At 39.1% G+C, this 17500-nt stretch overlaps 2 protein-coding genes across 4 annotated transcripts; one reads left to right on the forward strand and one right to left on the reverse strand.

The window, feature by feature from the left end:
* Positions 1 to 1632: 1632 nt before the first annotated feature.
* LOC111334906 (uncharacterized) lies at positions 1633 to 4473 on the forward strand. Its single transcript, XM_022940726.2, has 4 exons — positions 1633 to 2184; positions 2369 to 2617; positions 3327 to 3483; positions 4106 to 4473. The coding sequence occupies exons 1-4, from the start codon at positions 1964 to 1966 to the stop codon at positions 4112 to 4114; spliced, it is 636 nt and encodes a 211-aa protein (XP_022796461.1). The 5' UTR covers positions 1633 to 1963; the 3' UTR covers positions 4115 to 4473.
* On the reverse strand, positions 3772 to 8528 carry LOC111334905 (uncharacterized). Of its 3 annotated transcripts, XM_088745415.1 has the most exons (13): positions 7932 to 8528; positions 7708 to 7812; positions 7504 to 7566; positions 7120 to 7203; positions 6840 to 7041; positions 6524 to 6719; positions 5878 to 6415; positions 5459 to 5672; positions 5071 to 5322; positions 4648 to 4819; positions 4416 to 4564; positions 4103 to 4300; positions 3772 to 3938 (listed from the first exon to the last, which is right to left on the reverse strand). In XM_088745415.1, exons 1-13 carry the CDS (start codon positions 8235 to 8237, stop codon positions 3805 to 3807), a joined length of 2613 nt encoding a protein of 870 aa, XP_088601541.1. In that variant the 5' UTR covers positions 8238 to 8528; the 3' UTR covers positions 3772 to 3804. The 3 variants fall into 3 exon arrangements, with proteins under 3 accessions (XP_088601541.1, XP_022796460.2, XP_088601542.1); XM_022940725.2 differs by lacking the exon at positions 7120 to 7203; XM_088745416.1 differs by lacking the exon at positions 5071 to 5322.
* Between the last annotated feature and the right edge of the window lie 8972 nt (positions 8529 to 17500).

Below are 17500 nucleotides of genomic sequence, written 5' to 3' on the forward strand. Positions count from 1 at the left end.
TGAATTGTATTCTTCACAACACACAGACACAGAGACAAGACCACAGCAACAGGGAGTGCATAAGAACTTGAATTTGTACAATTGTATTAGCTCTGACATTCCTAATTTAGTGCACTAGAAGTAAATAGCTGCTTTGTACATTGTAGTTTATAGTGTTAAGTACTGTAGCAGTTATCAAAAAAATAGTTGTATTTGTGTGTCCTTTTAGTGTTAGGTTTAACACTATTAAAATTTGTTACCTGCTACAGTAGTAAGATAATTCCAGCTCCACTGGGTTAGAATTGTCCTTCACGAAGCTCATATATGCTTTATATAAATGAATAAAGGCTGATAGTTTCGAAAGAAACTGTTTGGGGCTGCGTCGGTGGGAGTAACGAAATAATTTGGATATATCAACAAGGTTGAAATGGTAAATTGGCCACTGTAATGATTACAAAAGCTGACGTTTCGAGCGTTAGCCCTTCGTCGGAGCGAATAGAGGAATTGTGGGTTGTGTGTGCCTTGAAAGGCAGAAAATGGAGCTACGTTATTGGTGGGTGCATGGCAACGAGAAAAACTTGAATAAATTAGTGGAATGAAAAGCGTTCATTGATCCCTGTGGGATCAATGAACACATGTTACATCGGCGAAACAATGAACACATGTTACATCGGCAATGCAGGCAGAAGACTAGGTGACCGATTCCGAGAACACCTTCGAGACGTGGAAAGGAATGACAAGGACACATCGAAGCCAGTCGGTACACATTTTAATTTACCTGATCATTCTAAGCAACATATGGCAATCTGCGGTCTTTCCTTGCACTTAGGTGGCACGGAAAGCCGTAAAAATCTTGAACAAAAGCTCATCTTTCAAACCGGCAGTCTAAATCCCACAGGGATCAATGAACGCTTTTCATTCCACTAATTTATTCATGTTTTTCTCGTTGCCATGCACCCACCAATAACGTAGCTCCATTTTCTACCTTTAAAAGCACACACAACCCACAATTCCTCTATTCGCTCCGACGAAGGGCTAACGCTCGAAACGTCAGCTTCTGTAATCATTACGGTGGCGAATTTACCATTTCAACTTTGTTGATATATCCAAATTATATATGCTTTATATAAGCTTATATAAGGGTGGAAGTGATTGTTATAGAAATCGTTTTGACCGAAAAATTTACTTTTTGTAATTTACTTTTTGTAAGAAAGAATGTGTAGTAAAGGTGTAGTTCTAGAAAGAATTGAAAGATCAACACACCCCCACCCCAAGAAGGATCATTATAAATTCAAGGGGAGAGGGGGTCCAAAAGTGCCAAAATATTTTAAGGAAATGCTTGACATGAAATGGATATTTCAGAGGGGAGGGGGGGTTGAACTCCCCCACCCCTCTCAGAAAAAAAAGAAACAAAAAAAAACTTCCATATGGCAGGGAAACCAATCCTGGATTTAATTTTGATGTCTACAGGTTTGTGATTGTAATTAATTTAATCCACAGGAAATTGGCACAGGTGACTGTGACCTTGTAACCATAATTGCCCCATACCTTTGTAATATGAAGTGGGGGAATTGATTCCATGGTAGTGTTTGAAGTAATATTAACTCAAAGAAAAAGGATTGCAGGAGGGAGAGATTACAGCTGGCAGGTATTAAAGTGCCCCTGAGACGAAAATTGAACATTTTATTTTGGGCTTTTTTGTTTACAGAATGTTCAATTGAGTCAAGTTAAAACGTTTTATGCCATTAAAAACGCGAAACAAACCTTCGATTACCAATTTTTACCGCTTCAAAGTCGTCAAAATTTCGTCCGCCATTGTTGAAAACATGTTCCGGAAGCGAAATGCATAAATTGTCATCATGACGTCAAACGCTCAACAAACCACGCATCACTTGTCGCATCGCTCTCCTACAACTCTCTTTGTGCGCTGCCCAGAGAAGTACGTCTATTGCGTTTTTAAGGACTGTTTAGTTGTAGTTCGTAAATGGAATCTTTCTCTGATGAGGAATTGTCCCGGCAACTATCTGAAGCTTCCGAGGATAGTTTTGCGTCGGCAAACGATGAATTTTTGCCATACGACCAAAGCATCGAGCCGATTGCCACCGAAGAAGAAGCGGCCGAGTACGCGGAGCTAGTAGCGCAGGAAGAAGAGGAGGAAGAAACTCTGTGGAGTAGATTTTCTGGCGAAGATGCCGTCGTGAATTGGTTTGTTACTCTCCTTTTAACATCTGCTCATTTCATGGTTGCGTTACTGAACTACCGCATCTCTACATGTAGCTTTTAGTGACGCGAGTATTGTTGACTTACTCAGTGAGTAACTTCTCTTTGAAGTGGATGTTTCATAAAGTGTGACCAAAATTTGTGGATTGAAAAATATTTTCGTTACCAGGTGCCAATGTTCCAACTGTTCACTAGAATTTGTGGTTAAACACGAAGAATGCAGATGCTGCAAAGAGGTCAATCGGTGCGTTGAAAAAATGGAGGAGCTAGAGATGGACGATTGTATTTTATTGCATCCCGGTTTCGCAGACGTTTGCCTGAACAAATGGGTGCTTCAAATTGCCGGAATTGGTCTGAAAACGAGGGAGAACAAATCATACACCGCTATGAATGCTTGGGAAGACAGAGCAGAAAACGAGTAAGTTCACGCGATAGAATTTATGATTTCCATCTATAATGTACGGTGGCCCATATCTGCAAACACAACAAACAATTCTTGCAACACAACACAATATTTTTGAAACACAAGTCAATTTTGTGAAACACAACACAAAATTATCGAAACACAACACAAAATTATCGAAACACAACACAAAATTAGCCAAACACAACACAAAATTAGCCAAACACAACACAAAATTAGCCAAACACAACACAAAATTAGCCAAACACAACACAAAGTTGATTTCGATAATTTTGTGTTGTGTTTCGTGAATTTTGTGTTGTGTTTCGCTACTTTTGTGTTGTGTTTCGCTAATTTTGTGTTGTGTTTCGATAATTTTGTGTTGTGTTTCGATAATTTTATGTTGTGTTTCACAAAATTGACTTGTGTTTCAAAAATATTGTGTTGTGTTTGCAGATATGGGCCACCGTAATAATGCCCAAACAAGAAGTTCAGATGTTATAAGATAATTGAAACTCCTTTTGAAAAGTCACATAAAAATAAGCCCATTTGTTTCAACATCTACCTCATTTCTTTTCACCTGGTGGTAGATTTGTAATTTCTGATGAGTATTTTATTTTTAAGATTCCTCACTATACTCCTTGTAGACTACGAAAATGTTGCATTTTCAATAATCTTTCTGCCAATTCTTCAGATTAATCAGTTGAAATATTTCTTCCTGCAGATTCCTCCGTGCTGTGGCATACCGACAGTTTGTCAGACTGGTGTGGGAATATGTTGGGGCATCAAACCGCCTGCCTCTGCCCTGTTGTGTTTACAATAGAATAAGAAAGACATTTCCTATGGCTGAGAAATCAGAATACAAGGGATACGAGGAAGATGTATAATTTGATAGTTATAGTTGTGAAATAATTTTTTATGCTTTGACATTCTGGAAATTAAATAATATTCTTCCTCTATCAGAGAGAAGCAGCTCGGATGTTTGTCAGGTTAATTTTTTTCACAATACAAGTTGCTCATAATAAAGAGCAGTACACTCCCGAACATTATGTCCAGAAAAGTTTTCACAGAACGTTTCTGCCTGAACTGACAAAACGACCCTTTCTTTTGTCAAATTTGGTGTTTCTCGTCAATGTTCCGCTAAAAAGTAACACATGGAGTGAGCAAGGTGCAATTTTTTTCTCCAATTTTAATCTATAACTCTATGGGCCATTTTGGCTGCTACACTGTCCCTTAGTATGTCCCCTCCTTGGCTTTCCACAAGTCCTACACATTGGTGTTCTTCTCTGTCTTCTAACAGCTGTTGAATTTTGCTGCATTGCTTGAAGCTCAGCATCTGTTAAGGGAGGGTAGATAACAGACTTAGGGGATGTAAATCAATAAGTCAGAACCAGAAGTGGAGAAATACAATTTTTTGGGGGGGAAATATTGACTATTAGAATCAGAAAAAACCAGTACAAAAAAACCTTTGTAATAATTATTATCCTATTACATTAATACCAGAACATGTAGGAGGACATAGAGCAGTTTCCTTCACTTTTCGGCTACTGTATTTGGCTTTAGCAGCTTCCTTTTCCTCCTTCTGGAGCATCATGGAATGCAATGCTGCTGGCTCCTGTTCTGCAAGTTGGTCCTTTATGTTCTTCATAGTCTCCCTTGATGTGGTTGTCAATATGTTGTACATTTCAGAGACATATTCTGAAAGAAGATTGAACAGTGGACTGTGTTATTATACTAAAATAAACAGTGGTACGAGTTGAAGTGCCAACTCTATTGGATTTATGGTCAAATTCATTGAAGGGTGATAACTCACCATAATTTGGATCAACTCTGACTTCTCTGACTGTTGCCTCACCCTGCTTGAACTTAGGGTATGTGACTTTAAGCCTAGATTTTCCATGTTCGTCAACCTTGGTTTCTCTTTTTAGGTTATAGTTGAAGTGGATTGCTGCAAGAACAGTCCTGTAAAAATAATCGTATTGGTAACACTATTTGCAGCATTTTCTTTCAACTGCACAAGTTTATATCCACTAAGTGGTACTTACCGGCACAACATCCCTGAATAGGAGTAAGACAGCATTTTTGGGGCAAACTGGTTTACCACAGAGTGGTAACCCTCCAAACAGCTAGTTTGGGCAACAGGAGAGGCCTGCTTGATCCCTTTCAACAATGAATTTTGGGTGAGAGCCTCTACCAACTTTTCGTAAGCAACAGAACCTGAGAAAAAGGAGGTAAAGGCATGGCAACTCTGACATTCTTTCAGTTACCTTTGCTATTTGTCTGTAAGGACTTACTTTGCATCCTGCCAAACCTCAGTGAAAGATTATCACAACACTGCTCTCTTAAAATAACAATTTAAACTTGCATTATTAACAATAAGTATGTCAAAATGCAATGCTCATTTAATGCAATGCAATGCTCATTTAATGCGGTGAACAGTAACAATAACAGTAACAGATTTCAAATACCTTTTGTCAACCAAACTTTTTGTGTGTTTATTACACCATGGGCACATTTGTTAAATAACTGGTTTGGTAGATCCTTGTGATGGTTGATGATGTGATAGAGAAAGGTTTTGAACTTGGCAAGTATGACTTCTCCCAGCTTTGGTTCTGTTGAGGTAACTGACCAATAAAAGTGCCTCACACATGCCTGTTTCCACCTTGCAATTACTTCACAGCCTTTCTCCTTACTGATCTTTGTCAAAATCTTTTGAATCTCTTGCAGAGAAAACCAAAGGATGAAAAACAGGACATTTAGACTCGTCAGTAGCATCATTTAGCAACATTCGACCAAAGGCATGATGCATATCAGTGCCAAGGAAAATTATATACACAAACATGAAAGCAAGCTTACTTTTGCCAATGTGCCATAGGTCGAAGAAGTGGTCAATGAGAGGCTTTCCTAATTCCTGGCATTTCTTGGGGCAATCCTGCCTCATCCACTTTGCAATAGACTGGTGGCGGTCAGAAATGAAGGACTTAATTATCATTCCAGTTGCAAGCAAGAAAGCAAAGGCTTTTTGATGTGCAAAAAACTCCATGTTAGAACTGCTGCCTGCTTCATTGGCCTGCAAAACCATTAATTTGGGATCATTGTAAAAAATATGACAGAATCATGCTATTGGAGCAAACTCACTAATGAGACTATACTGCAAAGAGGTGAAGAATACACAGATTGCTCTGTTAGACACCTTATATTTTAGCTTGTGTTGTTGAGCACCACAATTTGTAGTTATTTAACTGCATAGTTACTCAAGTTTTGTTGAAATTTACCTGGACAAGCACAATGTGAATAATGAGGCCGACAGTGCAGCAGAATATGGTGTAGGTTCCATATTTTGCTGAGTGGCCCATGCTGTCATGCCTGCCATCACCAGCTAGCACAACTTCTTTCCCATTCAGTGAAGTTATGACTTTCTCCTGATAGGAATGCCAAAATTTCATAATTGTGGGGAACAGGAGGTGCCGTTGATGGTAATAATAGGTGGCCTCACTGTAGCATAGCAGTCCCATGTGTTTGAAAACAAGTAAAACTTTGCCCACTGATGCTCCAGCACAGATGATAGCAAAGCTAAGAAGTATGTTTCCTGCTGGAAATTTTCCAATCAGGAAGGGTTGGCTGTTCCAGGAAAAGGTACCACTGCAACTTCTACACTTGGAAGTAAATGACAACATTGTTCCCGTCTGGCTAACATTAAGCTCTGGCTCAGGAGCAAAGCACAAATGACAATGCTGAAATAACAGGAGAAGTTTAGAGAGAAAGACTATTCCCTTGGGTTCCTCTTGACAGCTTTTGCCCTCACACTTCAGCCTGGAAATGACAAAAAAATAAAATTAAACCCAAATTGTTTACCTGCTCAGTGATTGGTAACATGTTGTAGGTTTAGGTTTTGTACTTAAGCAATGTTGAATACCTTACCTAGGTTTCTTAGAATCGTCAGCATCATCATCTCCTGCTTTATTATAAATGTCATCTATTTCTTCAGGTGCCCATGTGGGATCATTATCATCCCACTTTTCAGTAGCTTCCTCTTCGATGAGCGCAAAATTCATTTTGCAATCCAGTTCAGACTCATTTCCATCTGTGTCACCACTTAATAGTGAAGTATCGGCACCTACACACATATTAGTAATAAACTGACTATGAACAGAGAGTTCCACAAATGAAGCATAAAAATAGGTTACAGTTATGTGAAACAAGAACTATGAAGTGGTAAATATGTACTACAGCTTACCACTATTATTGTGAAATTTTTCTTTCATTGGTGAGTTATTAATGTCTTGAAGTGTTTTCACCCATTCTGTTTGGTTACTTGTCATCTTCTGCTTATAATCATTCAATTTTGATTCTGCACTTCTCAGTTGCCTGAGAAGTTTCCTCTTTTCCTTTCTTAAATCCTCACATTTCATGCAGGTTTGTACCATTCCATCAGTAGTCTGAAATACAAGACATTGATACTAAAGTCTTGAATGAAACATTCACTTATATTTACTGGAATTCAACATCTCACTTGCCTCTTGAAACAAAGATCCTCTAAGTTCCTCAGAAAAAGATGGTATTGGAGTATCTGTACGTGGGTCAGACTCTAGGTTTATGCTCTGTTATAAAAGTTAAGTTAAGTTATTTCAAATAGTTTAACTTCAGAATGCAAAGAAATTGGCGAAATATGTTGTACGATTCTTAAGTGTAGGATATATATATATATATATTAGGTTTCTTGAGTAATCACCGTTTATTGCTACAGAAATGTTTCGTATTGTACTGGACCACTCTCATCAGGCAATTTAACGAGTGAATTGTTGGAAATCACAGTTCTGTGCGCTCTACGAATTACATTCTACTACAAAAGAATATATATATATAGATGTGAGAATTTTATATTTGCCATAAATGTGTACCTGGCTTTCTACAGGGACTTCAGAAAATTCAGTTGACGTGGTTTGGGTTGGATCATCGTCAACCTAAAAGTTCATCGGAACAATGCAAGAAAAGAAGAAAGAAGTGAATAAAATGTGGCTCGATATTACCATCATTTGGGCGAAAATTTGGATCGGTGTAAGATAATTACTAATTACAATTTTCTCGATTATTTAGTACAATACCTGACTTAGGTCCACAACGAGTGCAGCCGATTCGTTGCGTATTTCTACATCCTCTTGCGAAGCAAGAGACGATGCGTTGTCAGATCTATTAATGTCTCTAAGCACCTAAAAGAAAATAAAGCATTTCCATGAAATGGTAAGGAATATTTTTGGAGGTCAATGAACTTCGAACCACATATGAAAGGTCAGCACGCATGTAAAGGTGACAAGAGACACGGACTTACATTTCGTCTTGATCGAGCTGAGAGCGGCTTTTCTAATCCCTTTTTTCGCACAGTAGGCACCGAACCCGGCAGAATTCTTCGCCTAGAGCCGTCCAAGTGCATGGATCTCTCAAAACAGTCTTCTGAGAAGTGTTCAGAACATATTACAAATCTACCTGTGGGATTGAAATTTGCCCGGCGGGTTCGCACGAATCGCATCCATTTTTCCCGTTCTGATCTATTCACAGGGCTCTGATGGAGAGAAATTCCACTAGCATGGTCTGCACAATTACTACAGCCTTGAACTACGCATCGGTGCCCCGTCATTTTTTGGATGTTGTAGTAAGAATGGAAAGATCACTGTGTTATGTTTGTTTCACAACTAGCCATGTGAGATTTTCGAGTTGAGCGTTTGACGTCACTTCCTCTGAATACTGCGATCAACTTCCGGGACATGGTCAAATAATGGCGGACGCGAAATCTCGCATTTAACGGCCTAAAAAAAGACACTTCTGGTCCTCGGACTAGTTTGAAATTTAACAGGGTAGGTAAGGAGAACATACTGAACGCGAAAATGTAAAAAGCTGAAGTACGAAAATTTTGATCTCAGGGGCACTTTAACTGCTGAGTCTGATAGTGCTTGTAGTGTTTTCTAGTACTCTACAATATTCCTGAAAAAATTCTGCTGCACACCGTTGTTGGCCCTTCTGAATTTGGCTGCTAATTTGTGGCAGACAGGATACCAATGCTGCTGGGCAAACTGTTCCAGGTGCAGTCTTATATGCATTCACAAAGTTTAGGGTGCTACACAGCAAACACATCTGACCTAGAGTATTTAGTGGAACATACCAGAGAAGCCCTTTTGTTAATGCAAGACCTCAGTGGTGCACAATTATATAAAATTAGTTTTCTCTTGTATGAGGCATAGTCCATTTAGGAATTACCAGGATTGAAATTTCAAGTCAATATGGTCCAGATACCAGTTGTTTCGTAAAGTCGAAATAAGCTTAATGTCAAGAATAACTAAGCGGATTACCACACTAGTGACGAATTTTGTGCTTCATTAAAAAGTACTTGGTTCGATTACATAGTTCATCGCAAGGTTGATGTTGCTTGCCTGCTGGGATTTTATGTCTTCCACTCCAATATCAATGTTACTTTGACGTGCTAAAATAATAGCGCGGCTCGCACGCGCGCGAAGCACGCGTGGGGCAGAGCCCCATACCCATGGAATATGGTCAACCCCTTTTCGTTTGGTTGTCACATGACTGACCGAGCGTACGTACGTGCCTTCAGATTGCACGGGTAGGGTAGGGGAGACTATCAAAACGAAGGGAGAGGCATCACAGGCGAGTCTTGGCAAATGCACATCTTTTATGTTATCATTAATATTATGAACTTGGGAGCTCCGCTTTTAGGCTTGGCTAAATCTATATATTATTTAATACATGTTGAAGACCTGTTTTGGACGAGGTGCACTTCTTGCGATTGTGCTGCAATCCAGCGAGCCCGTCGGAAAAACATGTTACTGAGAGCAGACCTTGCAAGACACTATTCAGAAAGCAAGTATTTCCAAGGTTTGAAATTCCCTTTGGTTCCATTTGACCGTGAGTAATGATTAGAATTACCGAAGAAAGCGTATTTTAGGCAAAGGCAGAAGATTCGTATATGTACGGAGCGGAGCGAGACAAGGTACTATGATATGGCTGTGTCTCACATGGATTGGGAACTACCGATTTCACGAATTTGATTGGCTGAAATGGATTTTCCCATCTAGACCGGTATCTAGACCGGTCTAGAAAAAAAAAGGCACAAAGAATATAAAAAATTGGCATACAAAACACAGCCTTATAATAAACAGCTTATTAACCGAGCTAGGTCGGTCTGTATGGGAGAACCTTAACCTCGGTGGTTGGTACAGACCTCACTGCGTTCGGTCTGTACTGGCGACCTCGGTCAAGATTCTCCCATACAGACATCCCGCTCGGTTAATAAGAACTAAATATTATTTCCCGCGAAAATTACACAAAGAAGGGAAGTAGATAACTTCCCATTTGTTGTTCCTGAAAAATTATAAAAAAAAGGTAATAGATAACTTCCTATTTGTTTTTTTCCCGCGCAAGTGACAAAAATGTTTCCTCCTCTGTCCCCCTCGAACTACAGTTCAACCAGTCGGGGGTGGTGAGTGAAAAATTGTTACATATCTTCAAAAGGCTTAGTTACCTAATTGAGCCTGGTGTCTAAGCTCTTTCAGAATGTGATCCCCCAAAAAATTATGCTTTCTGATCACGGGCATGATCACGTGGATATTGTGGGATTTATTATTGGCTAGTTAAGAGAATCCACTGGCTTAACCAATTGCAGTCTCAAGAGAAGCGTGCAATATTTTGTACGATTCTCTGCTTTTTGGACGATGGTTACCCTAGGATTCACGTTCTGACGTTCACACAAGTAACGATATGAACTCACTTTATGTAGAAGTAATCGGAAAGAATCGAACGTACTACAAATGCACGATTTGTGGCCAAAATATGTCGAGGATTGTGTTAACGGCAAAGGTGAGAAATAACACAAGCCAATCACAATTTTAAATGTCATTTCAAGCGTCTTTTGTCTTCATTATTACAATGGATGGATACCACACTAGAAACTATAAGAGACGCCTAGATGATCCCAGTGTACCAATAACCAAATTAACAAAGTTTGACCGTAACAAGCGTTCAGCAACACCTTCCTTCATAGCCGTCTGGATTCGCTGGACGGTCGTTTCCACTGAACTAGCAGTCAGGTGCCAACAGAGTCAAGTGCGTCTCATAACGAAGAAACATTTGTACAAGAGAGAGAAACGACTATGTGCGATTACAGTGGTGCGTTGGAATTCTCGTCAACTTTGCGGCTGACAAATACTTGTCTGCATCTTCATGCTAACCTTCATGCAGACAACTGTCCAGCAGACAACTGTCCAGCCAGTATTTGTTAAGCCGCAAAGTTGGCCAAGATCTTAAAGTACGAGAAATCAAGCCACAGATCGTCAACCAACAACGCGTCGTTTATCGTTTTCAATGTGACCTGTGTGATGCGGGTTATGTGGGCTATACACGCGGACACTTACACACACGCGTGGATGGACATAAACGAAAGGCACCTTCAATATATAAACACTACTACGAACGGCACAGCGAAGTCCCGAAAGACCTACTGAAACGTTTTAGCATTCTGAAAAAGTGTTTTAACAAGTTCGATTGTTTGGTGAACGAAATGCTTTTCATCAGAGACCTAAAACCCACTCTGAACGTGCAAAGCGATTCAATTCGCGCAAAAGTATTTGTATAATTAGCTCCTAACATATTTATGCTAATTTAGTGTTACACCTTGCCGCAAACTTTGTAATTTTTATTTTTCCTTGACAATGGCGTCATGATGACACCGAAACATCGGTTTTTATCGTTGGTTTTTGCTTGTCTTTGCATTTCCAAATCTTTATTGATACAAATGAATATTTACCCTGTATATAGACTTTCGTTTATGTTGAATTGAAAATATTAGAATGTGTGCTTTTTGTGGTCACTAATCGTTATTTCAGTAGCAGCGAAGCAGTTAAAAGCGGGTTGTTGCCTCAACGCTATTGAAATTTATAGTATACAGACAGGAGAGCAAAGCATGATGCTCTGGGAATAAAATGTTACGTGATATCGGAATGAGTTTTGTTCTAGAGCGAGTTCATCCCGGTTGCCACATGATACCAAGGTAAAATTTATTCGAAACGAGTGATTTTTTAATAAGTTTATTGGGGTTTTCATTTCACAACGAAACATTCATTCTGAACGACCTTTTGTACCGGAATAATGTAAACGCTATACGACACTCATATCTGCAGAGAAAAAGACAGAAAAGGACATCATACTTGTTTTTACAGGCTAAATTATCTCGCATGTAAACGCGGTACCTTAACTACTTTGCACTATCTGTTAGTATTCCTTGCATTGTAATGCCAGCGAAACAATTATGTACAAATAAAGAGAGACTCAGGATTTACAGGATCACTTCTCCACCAAGTATTTCATTAGCATGATATATGGACTCTTGCGCTTAATCCCCGACGTCCTTCTGAAGATCTTGCGGGACCTTTTCTCTTTCCATAGCCTGTTGGTCTTTCTGGGTTTCAGTTTCGACATCCTGAGTGCCTTTTCTTTGTTGTCTTCCGCGAAAAGAAGCTTGCTATTTGTTTTCTTCCGCGAAAAGAAGCTTGCTGTTTGTTGAGATATCAGGTATTCGTCTACTTTAAGAATTGAATAAAGGCTGATAGTTTCGAAAGAAACTGTTTGGGGCTGCGTCGATGGGAGTAACGAAATAAAAATTGGCTCGCTACTTGGGAGTCTTGCCTTTCGCATAGATTTCGATACAGATACAGGATCCACCTTGTGACCAATTTGATTACCAGCGTTATAAATGTCAAGCAAGTAGTCTTTCTGTATTTTGGATAGTCGCTTGCAATGTTTGGAACTTTTACGGGCCCATCCCATTTTTATTGAGGGTTCACCTCATTCAAGGTTACCAGCTTTATCAGAGACATAGGGACATTGGTCCATGCACCCTCTATAAGTTGAGCTGCATATTTTAACATAGCATTGTCATGAAGGGTTTCACGCTCTAGAACATATTGGTGTTTACCGCAGTCGAGGTGGTTCTGGAGGGATGAAAGTCTTTGGTACGACTTAAGAGGAAATGTGGCCAAAAATGGAACATTTTCAAAATATGGCGGCAACAGGCGAAAAATCGATTCGGCTCATATTCTCAAGTTAGGTAGGCCTTATGGTGAAACAAAGCACAGCATACTTCGTTTGGCTGAATATCGATTTATTTTCGAGAAAATCGATAATAGCTGAATTTCGACCAAATGCCGCTTTTGAAGCTCAAAGTTTCAGACGAATCTAGTATCGCAGAGGTCAGTGGTTCGAATCCCGTACAGGCCTTTTTTTTTTATTCAGGTTTGATTTTCGCTATTGCATAAATAGCGTTCTCTACTGCGAGGATCGTGCATCATACGTATCTAATACCGCGGTTCAAAATATATGAACTTCATTTATTCATTGTATCTGATTCCGCTTACATTTGGTTCATGGTTCGGTTGTAGACTTATATTTAAACAAAGATCTCTTACGCGAAGTATTTCAACGAAATGGGAATACAGAAACCCCGAGATACGCTTCGTAAACAGTCATTATCAGGATGTGTTGACTATCCTGCCAAGTTCTATTGCTATTGAGGGAGCAATGCAACAATTTTAGGACTGCAATCCCTTTTTTGTGATACAGCAATATGGACGGTAAGATGATATTGCGTTAAATAAGCTGTAGATTGGATATAAAATGCGAAACAATTGAGTTTGTGTGTGAATGTGAACATTTTCGAACAACTGACGGCATCGTCAAATCAGCTCATTTTATCCAACTTTAAAATTTGATTAACTCGCACTGAATCATTTCCCCAAAAAAATCCTTCAGAGATCGAAAAGAACCACACTTCGCCTTCCAAAAGCTAGATTTTTAGTCGATTATTTTGTATAGCACATAGTTAAATAACGGGTTAATTTTGACCTATTTTAATTTTGCTAGAAGAAGGTCGGTTAAATATAGTTAGATCGTGTAAATAAACGATCAAGAATTGCTCAAATTGCTGTGAACATATGTATTGATGTTGTTTTTCAAGATTTGGTAGTTTTTATCTGTCTCAGTGTTTTCAATTCGTAGCGGGACGCTCCAAGATTTATCTGAAATTTTGAGCTTCAAAAGCGGCATTTGGTCGAAATTCAGTTATTATCGATTTTCTCGAAAATAAATCGACATTTAGCCAAACGAGGTATGCAGTGCTTTGTTTCACCGTAAGGCCTATCTAACTTGAGAATATGATCCGAATCGATTTTTTGGCTGTTGCCACCAAATGTTTGACCGTTGGTAACATTCGCTCTTAATACAGCCTTCTTCTATACAAAAGAACAAGCTCTGCTCCTCTGAGACGGAATCTGTTTTATCTGGTGTGTCAGTTATCTGATCACTAGGTGACTTGTTTTTAGCTGAAACTCTTCGTCTTACGGTAACGTCGGTGAATGATACTTTAGAACAGTGTGTGGGTGTGGCTTTGTTAAGCATGGGAAACTGGTGATAAGTAGGAAAGTCAAGGTCACTCCAAGGTAATCATTTTCCAGGTTTAATGTTGTACGCTCTCCAAACTCGAACACCCTCTCTACTAAATGTGAAATTATCAAGGAAACTAGTTTTGCACACGGTGGTAAGTAACCTACTTACCGGAGCCAGGTTGTATGAATTTTCCAGATACCTTGAGTATTATCCATGAAACACGCTTGCCAATTCCCCTATCGCCTTTTGGAATCGACGTAACCCTGCCTTCACCATGGCCGGACACTTCCTTTGACACTCTTCATCTACTATTGAAACCACGACTCCACCCAACACCGAGTTTTGATCTATGAGTGGGGCAAATTGTGAAATCATCGATATCTCTCGGCGTCTTGAAGATGCCGGCTCGCGACAAAATCAGGTCAACTTAATTTTCTGGATCTAAAAACTTGTAACTCCGCAAGTCGCTTGAAATGCCCTTTTTTACAACTACGCAAGGGAACGACTTGAGATTTACAACTTCGGTCTTCTCGATAACTAAACCCACAAGTTCCACCAGCGAACGATTTATTAAATGAACAGCAAATCTCCATGTTAGCATGAAAGATGAGACGCTCATAAAACAGATAACACACTAAATTAGTATGTAGCTTGTCAATCAAATTGACTTTTGTAAACATTCTCTGACTTATGCCGGCAAAGGAGTCATTGATGAATCTGGACATTTTAGTTTTCTGAATACAGAAACTCCCGGAAGGTTTTTGTAGATATCATGCAAAGAGGAAAAAAATTAATCTCTTGGTATTTCGGAGGTTGATCCATCTTTGAATGTATGTCACGCTTGTCATGCAACTGATAAAATAAGATGAAGAAGATATATAAACTGGAACTCAGCTCTGGCTAGGATGTGGTAGAGCGTGACGTGATCATCGAAACAGCTATTAAAATCCTAAATAACCATGGTAAGAGTGTTATGTTAGATTTTTTTCGCAAACTGTGTTGATTTATGCCAGTAAACGGTGGCGACAAGTAGGCATCATGTATATTTCATAGTCGCTAGCGAGTAAATTTTGCCCGAGATCGAGTTCGTCTCGCGTTAGAACAACAAAATACACAAGGAAATTTTTACAGCAACTTTATAACCGTCCTTTTGTATTTTAGAAGCTAGAAGCTCAGTAGATTCTGTTATATCGGTCATTATTAAAAACTGTCTTTGTCTTGATGCTACTTTTCGACATAGAAAAAGTATGTCGGACAAAAATATTCATCAAAAAATAAATATTTCTTTGCCAGCTTCAATAATAACAGGGGATTGAGTTTAGATGATAAAACAAAGTATTATGTTGTCAGAAATACCGGAGGTCAAGTATATTCGTTACACGAGGTCACGCACCTTGAGTAACATTCACGATGAAAATTTGCATATTTGAGCGGTCGAACTATAAAAAATCATTCCTCGAAAACTAAAATATATTTTCACAAAAAAATTACACCACAATTATTAGGGCATATTGGGCTACAAAATATGAAAGTAGGAGTGAAAGCAAATTTTGGGTGACTAAAGTTTGGTTATGCTAACTAAAGCAACACCACTTTTATTAGCTTGCTCTTCAGTTCTTAGAAGTACAACGTACAATCTCTTAAACATGTTATCGATTGTTAATTCAGCCTGTGTCTAGTTCGCACGAATTTAAATAATCTATCACAAGCCAAATCTGGAATCATCGCCCAATGAAGTGATTTTACACATTGGGACTAATGATCTTAAAATCAGGGAACCAAAGGCTGTTGCGGAATCGATTGTGGATCTCGCGAGACAGATCGAGGGCACCTGCGATGCTACAGTTACGCTATCGGAGCCTGTATGCAGAAAAGATAAGCTGGACCAGGCAGTGAAAACAGCCAACAAGCATCTAAAGAAGTTCTGCCATCAAAACGGATGGAAATAATCCATCATGAGAACATATCTCATAGTGGACTCAACAAAGGTGGACTGCACTTAAATTTTAAAGGTAATGAGCAGTTTTATAATAATTTTAAATCGCACCTGGAATGAGATAACGTGCTGTCCGTCAATGCCGTGCGGGATCAATTAAGCAACCAAAAGGCCAAAAAATCTGTCTCAATATTGCCTCCTTTGCGCGGTTTTAGAATGGCATCACTCAATATTAATCAATTAACTACTCATATAGACGAATTAAGGATCATATTAGCAAAAAATGATATCGATATTGTTTCCATAAATGAAACGAAACTGAACGAGAGTATTCGAGATCATGAAGTTCATATTCCGGGGTACGAAATAGTTCGACGCGATATACTAACAAAATGCGGCGGAGGGGTATGCTTCTATGTAAAAACTTCAATCAACTTTACAGTACGAAATGACCTACAAGTGGATACACTAGAAAATCTTTGCTTGGAAATCCATAAGCCAAATTCAAAATCTTTTGTGATTGTTACTTGGTACAGACCACCTGACTCTCCTATTGGCATTTTTTCACCTTTTGAATCCCTAATTGGGAAATTGGATAGTGAAAATGTAGAATTTTTTGTACTGGGGGACATGAACTGTGACATGATCACTACTCGATATGACAAAACACATCCAAATTAAGGAGTATTGCTGATGTCTACGGACTCGAGCAGCTTATCTCTGAACCGACGAGGATAACACCCACCTCATCAACTCTAATTGATTTAATCTATACCAACTGCTCAGATAAGATTGCATGTTCGGGAGTTTGTCATGTCGGATTAAGTGATCATAGCATGGTGTATGTATATAGAAAACTTGCCCTGAATGGGATGTCTAACGGACATAATTCTATTACATATAGAAATTTCCGAAATTTCGACCGCCAAAAGTTTCGTTATGATATTCTATCTCAATGTTGGGATAATGTATACGAGTCTTCCGACCCAAACGTAATGTAGCAGCAATGGAAATGTACATTTCTGGCTATCGCTGACAAACATGCCCCACTGAAAACGATGCGCGTTCGTTCACGGAGTTCTCCGTGGATTACCTCTGAAGTGAAAGACCTTGTGCATAATAGAGACATATTAAAAATCAAAGCTAGCAAGACAAATGATCCTAACGATTGGGCATTATTTAAGAAACAAAGAAATGTAGTCAATAAGCAAATACGCTCAGCCAAGCAAGTTTATTACCAAAATAGTTTTAATAAGCACACCAGCGACTCCCGAAAGACCTGGCAGACTATAAACGATCTAACTTCTCGAAAAACTGGGAAAACGCCGGTGGCGTCACTAAAAGTGAACGGATTAACGATAACTAATCCGTTGGAGCTATCAAACGAATTCAATAACCACTTTGCTAATATTGGTCCAAAACTTGCCAGTGAGATAAATTGTGATAGTGTTAGCTATCAAAGATATCTTACCGCAACAGATAAACGGTTTAAGTTCCAACCCACCAATCCAACTAAA

Source organism: Stylophora pistillata, chromosome 14 (genome assembly GCF_964205215.1).
Source record: "Stylophora pistillata chromosome 14, jaStyPist1.2, whole genome shotgun sequence".
Lineage (NCBI taxonomy): Eukaryota > Metazoa > Cnidaria > Anthozoa > Scleractinia > Pocilloporidae > Stylophora > Stylophora pistillata.